Here is a 9,822-nt window from a genome sequence, read left to right on the forward strand (position 1 = left end):
ACAGCTAGTTAAACCATTCAAATCGGATAATCCGTACGCCCGAAATCGTCGACCAAATATTGTCTCCACACATACACACAACGTCCATTTTTTCTGAGGTATGCCAAAATGTTCAGAAATCTCTGAAACGTAAAGATATGCAAAATTTTTCATTTTCGATTTTTGGCCCATTACTATAACTTACCCTACGGGAAGTTAAATACAGAATTTAACACATGAATAAGATAGTAAAATTGGTAAGTAGCACTCAAAAAATGAAATTTATTCACACATAAGATGAGATAATTAATGAACTAGTAGGGTGGATGGCATTGTGCTTGCCTTAAGGCAAATTGCTGGAACCTCCCGTACCGTAATTAAAAATCTTGGTACGGAACCCAAAAAAATTACACAAAATGCGTACACATTATTAAAATCTGTATAAAATATCTGATAATTTGATATACATATGTCCAATAAACATTTTTGGCCGCCAAATGACATTTTTTTAACTTATTTTTATTGAGAGTCCACAACCGCTGGACCTGCCTTCCAAAAAATTCAATCAGTTCTTCATCTTGTAAATACAAGTAAAATGTTTTTTGAGTTATTCAAATCGGACGCTCCGTTCTCTTAAAAACTGAATTACCGTTTTTGGCACTTTTTGCCCCGTATCTTCGTAACGGCTAGATTGTCTAGGGCTAGACCTGCCTTACTCAAAAACTAATCAGCACGTCTCCTTATCAATAGGAATCGAATGTTTTTTGAATTATTCAGATCGGTTGATCGGTGTTCCCGAAATCGTCGACGAAAATTTGTATCCATACACACACACATCCATTTTTTCTGAGGTATGCCAAAATGTTCAGAAACCTTCAAAACGTCGAGAAATGTAAAAATTTTCAATTTCGATTTTTGAACGATTACTATAACTTACCCTACGGGAAGTTAATAAATACAGAATTTAACACATTAATGAGATGATAAAATCAGTAAGTAGCACTCAAAAAAATAAATAAATTAGCACATAAGTTGAGATAATTAATAAACTGTAATTTAAAAAAATGTAATTAATTAGTTTGAACTTTGAGCATTGAGCGGAGTTTCGAAGTTTAACATATGAATAAGATATTACAAAATACATAAATTAATACATAAGATGTGATAATTAATAAAAAATATAATGTACTTAATTAATTAATTCTTATAATTAATTTGAACTTTGAGCATTGAGCGGAGTTTCGAAGTTTAACATATGAATGAGATATTACAAAATACATAAATTAATACATAAGATTTGATAATTAATAAAGAATATAATGTAATTAATTAATTAACTTCCCGTAGGGTAAGTTATAGTAATCGCAAAAAAATCGAAAATGAAAATTTTTATATATCTTTACGTTTCAGAGGTTTCTGAACATTTTGGCATACCTTAGAAAAAATGGATGTATGTATGTGTGTGTGTGTGTGTGTGTGTGTGTGTGTGTGTGTGTGCGTGTGTGTATGTATGTGCGGATACAAATTTTCGTCGACGATTTCGGGAACACGGATCAACCGATTTGAATAATTCAAAAAGCATTCGATTCGTATTGATAAGGAGACGTGCTGATTAGTTTTTGGCAAAGGCAGGTCTAGCCGTTCCGGAGATACGGGGCAAAAAGTGCCGAAAACGGTAACTCAGTTTTTAAGAGAACAGAGCGTCCGATTTTAATAATTCAAAAAACATTTTACTTGTATTGACAAGGTAAAGAATTGATCATATTTTCATAAAGGCAGGTCTAGCGGTTTCGGAGATCTAACGAAAAAAGTAGAAAAAAATGCCATTTGGCGGTCAAAAATGATCATTAGACATATGCACATCAAATTTTCAGATATTTTATAGAGATTTTAACAATAAGTATAAATTTTGTTTATTTTCCTATGGGTTCCGTATCAATGTTTACCCGTTAGACAGCGACGCCGCGCTTACGCGCTTTATATTTTGTCTCTATGCAGTTAAAGCAGCACGATTGCTTTGAAAAACAAGTTCAGATCTTCCAAAATATGTCAAAATAAAGAAAACATTTTTTTTTCAAAACAAAAAAATTTAAAAAAATTTTTTTTTTTTTTAAAATTTAAAAAAAAAATTTTTTTTTTCAAAAAAAAGTAATTTTTTGTCCAATTTATAGTTTCTCTAAAAACTTATTTTTTCGAAGTAATTTTTTTTCAAAAATGTTAATCGTTTTTAAAAAAAATAATAATTTTTGGTACGGGAAGTTTCAGCAATTTGCCTTAAGGCACGATGCCCTAATTGCCTTAAGACAGAATTCCACTTACAGCTAGTTAATTCTATTAATTAATTCAAACTTACTTTGAGCATTGAGCCGAGTTTCGGATTTTCGGATTTTCGTAGTTTCGAAGTTTCGCGTAAGCGCAATATCTGGCAACACTCTCGTACTGCAGTGATACTCGTTCGGGCGACAGTCGCTCTCTGCGCCTCTATGCGCACGTTCGTACGTTGAAGGTATTCGGTGTTACTTGTTTGACAAGTGCACTTGTGTTGATGTGTTGTTTGCCGCATTCGTTACTATTATTGCCGAAAGTAAAAGAAAAATGTTATAACAATGACTGTTTTCGCGTGTGATAATCGATTATAGATCTATTTCTAAATATGTGTTCGCCGACAGACGTATTCGGGCCTTGATTGTGAATTTTTTGCATTGCAGCCTGGCTAATTTATTCACCTTTAAACTAGTACCTAATGGTAAAAAGATATAAATCGAAATGAAATATCGAATATGGGACCCATGATCTATTCCTTGTATGGGATAGCTATCACCTTTTTTGTTTTTTGGTGCGGCTTATGGGTCATACATCTTCTGGCAATCATTGGCGGGTAAATATAATGTTATTTAATAGAACGGTAGTTTCACTTTTACTAGTTTATTACATGTGCTGTGTGTTTTGTAGAAAATGCAAGCTACACAAGAAAATTACAGAACGTGACTCTGAAGTACCTGTACCGAATATATCCATAATAAAACCATTAATGGGTGTCGATCCAAATTTGTATACAAACTTAGAAACATTCTTTACTATGACGTATCCAACAGTAAGTAATAAATAAATTAATTTTTGTATTTTTTATTCTACTCATTTTCCCTCTCCTGTCCATATTAATCATTTAAATTTTGTTCTACCTATAGTATTAGGTTGTCAAATATCTCCTTTCCGCTTTTTTGCTCTTGGTTTATAATACAAAAAGGCGGAAGGGAGATATTTGACAACCTATTATATCATTTTATCTGTGAAACAGTATTAACAGACATTTTTGGCGCTATTTTTAATTATCCTGTTAAGGATTCCTTTGAAATATTTGAATTATCATTGTTGTTAAGAATTCATTTTAACACTTTGGGGACGGCTGTCCACCTCAGTGGACAAACATACTCTGTGAGGCACAGGCTATTTTATAAACAATGATTCAGTTTGCATCGAAAAGCTGAATAAATTACATATAGCAGTGATAAACAGTATTATATTTTGAAAATAATTTTAAGTTATTTTAGTAGTATTTTTAGCCTTTTTCTTTGCTATATGGTCTTTTTTTAATACTTAAAACGACCAAGCGCTTTTAAATATGGCAAAACGACTGGTAAATTTTGTGAATTGAGCAGTAGTGAAGATGAGTTTCAAATAGACATTCATACAGACAAATTTTACGATCAACAAACACCCCGACTACAAATACCAAGCAATATAAGACATCCAATAGATTATTTTACTTTATATTTTATAAATGAATTATTAGACAATATAATAGAAAAAATATACCATTATGGCAGCAAAAAATGACCAAAAACACTGACTAATCGGTGGCATATTCTAAATGCGAGTGATAGAAAAAGGGATTGTATTGTCTGTTCTTACAGAAAAGCATCAGGAGGAAGGCGGCGAACAACATTTTATTGTAAAACATGTCAAAATCAACCAGCTATGCATTTTGGAAATTGTTTTGAACGTCACCATTCTTTATAAAATGATCAAAAATAAATTAATATTATAAATGTATGTCCTTCAATGACCACAAATTTTTATCAAACAAATTGCATAACATACACAATGAAATCAAGTATACAGCCGGTAAAGTATATTGTTTTGAAATCGGTGCCATCCCGAAAGTGTTAAATATTTATATAATTACAATATTATTTACATCATGTAGGCACTGGATATTAGTTCATTTTTTTTTATATCAAATTTCTAATTCCATTCAACTTCTTCATTTTCATTCTACTTCCCACTTCAATCTTCAATACACTTTTTTTTTCTTTCTTCTTTTTTAGTATCAGCAAATTCTAACATTTTTTTCTTCTTACTCTTACTACAATTCAGCTATTCGAATTCTGTAATTCCTATTTTTCTTAATTTTCATTCAATTTTAACTTAACAAATACAATTTTATTAAATTTCAAATTAACTACACATATTTTTTTTTCATAAATTCTAAGTCATTGACAGGATTTGATCCAAAGATCTCTGTCATGTGAATCGAACACGCCACTAAGTGAGCTATGCTCGCCTATTAAGTATTCTTTCTAAAATAGCCTTAATAAATTCAAACCTTTTAATTCTATTATTATTATAAATCTCTTTCAATATAGAAGAAAACTGATTATTGCATCAAATTTTATTTTGGTTGTAAATCCATTTATCTTTTCTAAGAAATGGACAAGGTTTATTGCTACCATCCATATTAAACGAATTTTCCTAATTTTATAGTTGTATTAGTGTATATTTGTGAACCTGGTCCAGGTAGTTTTAATAATTTTTATATTATATTTTTAGTATTCAGTAAGTTGCAAGACTAAGGACATCTTGAGAAATTTAACTCCCACAAGTTACTCAACCATTTAACACATTTTTCTATTTTTATGTCTGTTGTTGCTTTTCACTCTTCTAATAATTACAGCGTATGCAAGTATTTAAAAGTGCAGTAATTAAATTTCTCTAAAGTGATAATGGCAAAGGCAGAAGAATGTACCTTAAACATTTTCTTTCTACACTTCTGCAACTTCTTTGTATTTTTTCTAATAATTATTTTCTTTATTAATAGATCTCATATTAAAATTCTTTCTTTTAACATGTTTGATCTGATTTCTTTTTTCTTTAAAGTTTTGTTTATTGTACACAACTCGATAATCTTCACAGTGACTAATAACTCCTATTATTTATATGATGTTTTTATATATCTTCATATAAGTTTTGTCTTAAATCATACTCTTCATCTATATAGTTATCTATTTATCTCTATAGTTATCTATTTATTCTCATAATTATTAACATATTAGTTTAATACTAATTCTGTAATTATTTAATGTACCATTACAATATAATTGTATTGCAAATAAATATCTAATAATTATTTATTTTCAGCAATTTGAACTATTATTTTGCGTTGAAGATGATAGCGATCCTGCGATAATGTTAGTCAGAAAGCTCATGGAGAAATATCCTGTTGTTGATGCTCAATTATTCATAGGTAGTGATAGAATTTATGAATATTATCTTTGGAATATAGTTTTACATGCTTTCACGAAACAAGTTATCAGTTTTGATGTTTATTACTAGTTAAAAAATGATTTTGCAATAACTTTTGGTTAGAGACTTTGTTTACTGCTAAGGTTTTAAAATTTCCAAATGTATTTAAAAAAATTATGTTATGTAATGGTTTCTTTGTCATGTTTATGACAATTATTTGTTCTTCACTACAAGTGCATTATTTATAACTAAACTTTTGTTTTTAGGTGGTTCTGACGTAGGTGTAAATCCAAAGATCAATAACATGAACCCTGGTTTTGAAGCAGCCAAACATGAGTTGGTTATGATATCCGATAGTGGTTTAAGAAGTGAGTGCATTTTTTAAATATATATTTAATTGTTTTCTGAAACTTCCATTATTATATAATCATTTATTCATTATTTATAGTGAAAGAAGATACACTATTAGATATGGTAATGCATATGACAGAAGGTGTTGGCCTTGTACATCAGATGCCATTCACTTGTGACAGAGATGGTTTTGCTGCTACTTTTGAAAAGGTTTGTTTATTTGCTATTTATGTAAAGTACATATAATGATAAATATAAAAATTCTATCTTGTATTTAGGGGGCGTCCATTAATCACGTGAGGTTTTTAGGGGAAGGGGGGGTTTGATAAAAAATCACGAAATATCACGTGGGGGAGGGAGGGGTATAGCAAGATATCATGTGTATTCATTTTACTATTTTTTATAAAAAACTTCAAACATTTTCAAAAAAAATCAGAAATTTTACAGTTTTTTTACATAACTAAAAATACATGTGATGCTTGGTGGGGGAGGGGGGGTAATTTTGAATATCACCAAGGGAGAGGGGGGGTCTAAAAATCCTTAAAAACTCGCTCACGTGATTGATGGACGCCCCCTTAAGAATTTTTACCATAAGCATTTACTTAAAATTCATAATTATTTTTGTGTTAAAATGAAAACAAATCACTATTTCTATATTCAATCATAATATTATTTTTTTTAAATATTATGAAAAGGGTCATAACACAAATTCATAAATGCTCCCACATAATAATTTGATAATTTGTAATAAGTGTGAAAAAAAAAAGTATATTTGTTTATTCTACAAGCCCTCATTACAATTATATCATTATAACAAGGCTCATGTCAATATGCTACATTTTTTTATATGATTTGACTTATTTAATTAATTAACTTCCCATAGGATTTTAATTTTAATTCTGGCTAAGTTTTAAAGCTCACTTATATGCTTTAAATGAATAATTTTTACTTTGCAGTTAAGTTTATATAATTCTTATAAATAAATATTAGACAGTGTTACAGTATTTATAATAATTTATTTCAAAACATTTAATATTCCTCGAACATTTTGTTACGGAAGTTTCTGCAAATTGCCTTAAGGGGGTATTCTACTGTAGAGTCATGAATTTCGCCCGGTTTTTGAAGCGCCGTATAAAGGAAACAAATAATATTTTTCCTATCGATTTTTTTATCATTTGTTTATTGATATTTTATTATTACATAAAAAAATTATTAAAAAAAAAAAATTAAAATTCACAAAGTTATGAGCAGTCAAAGTGGGGGTTCCCAAAAAAAGAGGGTATTCTGGCATACATGATTCCAACCCTCCTGGTGATTTGAAACATAAAAAATAGATGGATTCTTAATTATAATAGATGCCGCTATCGTATGAACCTTGGATAAGTTAGAAAATTTTTTTTTGTTTGAATGGCGGCAGTTTGAAAAAAAAAAAAAATTTTCATGTTTTTTTAACAATTCTGAATTTTTTAAAAATACTAAATAAAAAGTTATAGTTTTGGGCAAGGTCCATACGATAAAGCGATGTATAGAGAAGATCCTCTCCAAATTTGAAGTAAATCGGTTCATTAGAACTCGAGATATCCTTACCGCCAGCTCGAAAAAAGTAGTTCCGAGAAAATCGCGTTCAAAGTTTTGAGACAAGTCGGACCCGAACCGAGGCCACGTCACTAAAACGGCTATAACTCAGGAAATAATAGTAATTTTGAAAAATCCTTTTAATGACTTATTTTTGAATAACTAAACTTTGAAAATATGAAAAAAAATTTTTTTCGATTTTTTCGATTTTTTCAAAATTCTACAGTAGAATACCCCCTTAAGGCACAATGCCATACACCACTAGTTATTTATGATTTTACTTAATTTCGTTAGGCATAAGAATGACTTTTGATGCATAGAGCTTGGATCTGTATATCTAACAATGCCATACACAACTAGTTTATATCTTATATCTGTATAATTTATTTTTATACTTATATCTATATAATTCATCTTATAGCTACGTTATTTTTCTCAGATATACTTCGGTACAGTGCAATCCAGAATCTACCTTGCAGCGGACCTGTTAGGAATTAACTGCCATACTGGTATGTCAGCCCTCATGAGGAAATCATTAATTGACGAAGTGGGCGGCATTAAATCGTTTAGCTGCTATTTAGCAGAAGATTTTTTCATTGCCAAATCTTTCACTGACCGAGGATGGAAAATCTGTGTTAGTAGTCAACCCGCTTGGCAAAATTCTGGCTTTTGTGACATCACAAGTTTTCAAGCCAGGTTAGCTAGGTGGGCTAAACTGAGGATAGCTATGTTACCAGTCATGATTCTGCTGGAGCCGATGGCGGAATGCATGGTTCTTGGAGCTTGTGCTTCGTGGGCAGTTAATTTATTATTCGGTTGGGACTCATTAGTTTTTTATTTGATTCATATTTTAGTGTGGTTCATATTGGATTGGATAATCTTAACAATAGTTCAGGTTAGTAATATTGTGAAAAAGTTGACAAGTTGTAGATATTTTATGTAACTCATATTGGTTTAAAATTACAATTTAACTCAAATTTAATTTACATTATTATATAATTTAACTTTACTGAATTTTTAAATTAAATCTATATAATATAATTGCTAGATAATTCATAATTCCATGTACTAGTAATGTGTACCAGTGATATGATTTTTATTTCTAAATGAACACTTGTCTAATTTTTATCAGATGTTTAAAATGGCATACAATTTTCAAATTAAGGACTAAAAATAATCAATTTTTTTTTGCAGAATGGATCCTTACCTTTCAATAAGTTTGATTATGTAGTTGGTTGGTTATTTCGAGAGTGCAGTGGTCCTTATTTGTTTTTACATTCTTTATGGAATCCTGCTATAAGATGGAGATCTAGGGTCTACAAATTATCGTGGGGTGGACTAGCTCGTGAAATCAAAACTAAAATCAAATCTTAAGCATTAATAAGTAATATTATATAAAATTGAGAACTATAATGCTCGTATTGCATTATATTTACGTGATAATTAATTATATTAAGTAACCATATGATATCCTGCTGGGTTTAGGTTTGCAAGAAATGAATTATATGAGTATGTTGGGCAACTTTATAATTGTCATTAATATATTTGATATATTATTACAACATGAACTTGTATTGCACCATTTACTAAACTGGGTCATCGATTCATTGTGACAGCTATAATTAATTTGTTTACTTCTGAAACAATTTCCATATATTTTGATTTTCTTTTGTTTATTGAAAATCTAAATATTTTTCAATTACAAAAAAATGATCAATTAGCTATTCTGGTTAATCTTCAATGTTTTTGAAATCCACCTTGAAATGAAATATTCAATATTAATTAAAAAATGAATTTCAAGTTTGCTTATATGTAAGCATTTATTTTTATGTAATTTACTTAATGAGAAAGTGATCTTAATTAAAAATATGTTAGGGAATTCATAGTATAATATTTATGATTTATATTTATTTAAACACCAAAATATCATATCAATAATTTTTATGAATCCTTGTTTTTTATGAAGAAATGTTTAAATCTGAAGTAATGAATTGCTCAAATTTCAAGCTCATGCAACTTTTTACATGTACTCTTTAGGTGATTTTAACACATATCATTACTGTAATTTTTACCCGATTTGTAATTTCAGATACTTAGGTATAAGGAAATCGATGTATGTATTGTATTTTATATTTGATTGATGAGCAATAATCTTATTTCCTGCCATACGTTTGAAATTCCCGTTATATGTGATATTTTTTAAAATATGAATCTCAAATTGTGGACACAAACTCCACATTATAAATGTAACATGAAATACATATATATCATAATCTCAAAATTCATTGTGTCATTTATGTAAAAATATTACATTTAAAACTCATTTGTATCAGTAAACATAATATACTTAAGACTTTGAGTTGTAAATAGCCAGTTTCCTCTTTATCTATTAGT

At 29.3% G+C, this 9,822-nt stretch overlaps 1 protein-coding gene across 1 annotated transcript; it reads left to right on the forward strand.

Annotated features, from left to right (window-relative positions):
* The first annotated feature begins 2,475 nt into the window (after window positions 1-2,475).
* Window positions 2,476-9,050, forward strand: LOC113377570 (ceramide glucosyltransferase). Its single transcript, XM_026617932.1, has 7 exons — window positions 2,476-2,857; window positions 2,932-3,073; window positions 5,398-5,503; window positions 5,769-5,870; window positions 5,951-6,063; window positions 7,868-8,323; window positions 8,623-9,050. The coding sequence occupies exons 1-7, from the start codon at window positions 2,760-2,762 to the stop codon at window positions 8,800-8,802; spliced, it is 1,197 nt and encodes a 398-aa protein (XP_026473717.1). The 5' UTR covers window positions 2,476-2,759; the 3' UTR covers window positions 8,803-9,050.
* Window positions 9,051-9,822: the final 772 nt, after the last annotated feature.

Source organism: Ctenocephalides felis, unplaced genomic scaffold (genome assembly GCF_003426905.1).
Source record: "Ctenocephalides felis isolate EL2017-DRISC unplaced genomic scaffold, ASM342690v1 CF-g0.4_SCAFFOLD_01886, whole genome shotgun sequence".
Taxonomy (NCBI): domain Eukaryota; kingdom Metazoa; phylum Arthropoda; class Insecta; order Siphonaptera; family Pulicidae; genus Ctenocephalides; species Ctenocephalides felis.

Bases quoted from the DNA above. Each gene is read 5' to 3' on its own strand.
- LOC113377570 (XM_026617932.1), top strand. From the start codon at position 2,760: ATGGGACCCATGATCTATTCCTTGTATGGGATAGCTATCACCTTTTTT. The intron at 5,871-5,950 runs GTGAGTGCATTT...CATTATTTATAG, and splicing joins ATCCGATAGTGGTTTAAGAA to TGAAAGAAGATACACTATTA. The intron at 8,324-8,622 runs GTTAGTAATATT...TTTTTTTTGCAG, and splicing joins TAATCTTAACAATAGTTCAG to AATGGATCCTTACCTTTCAA.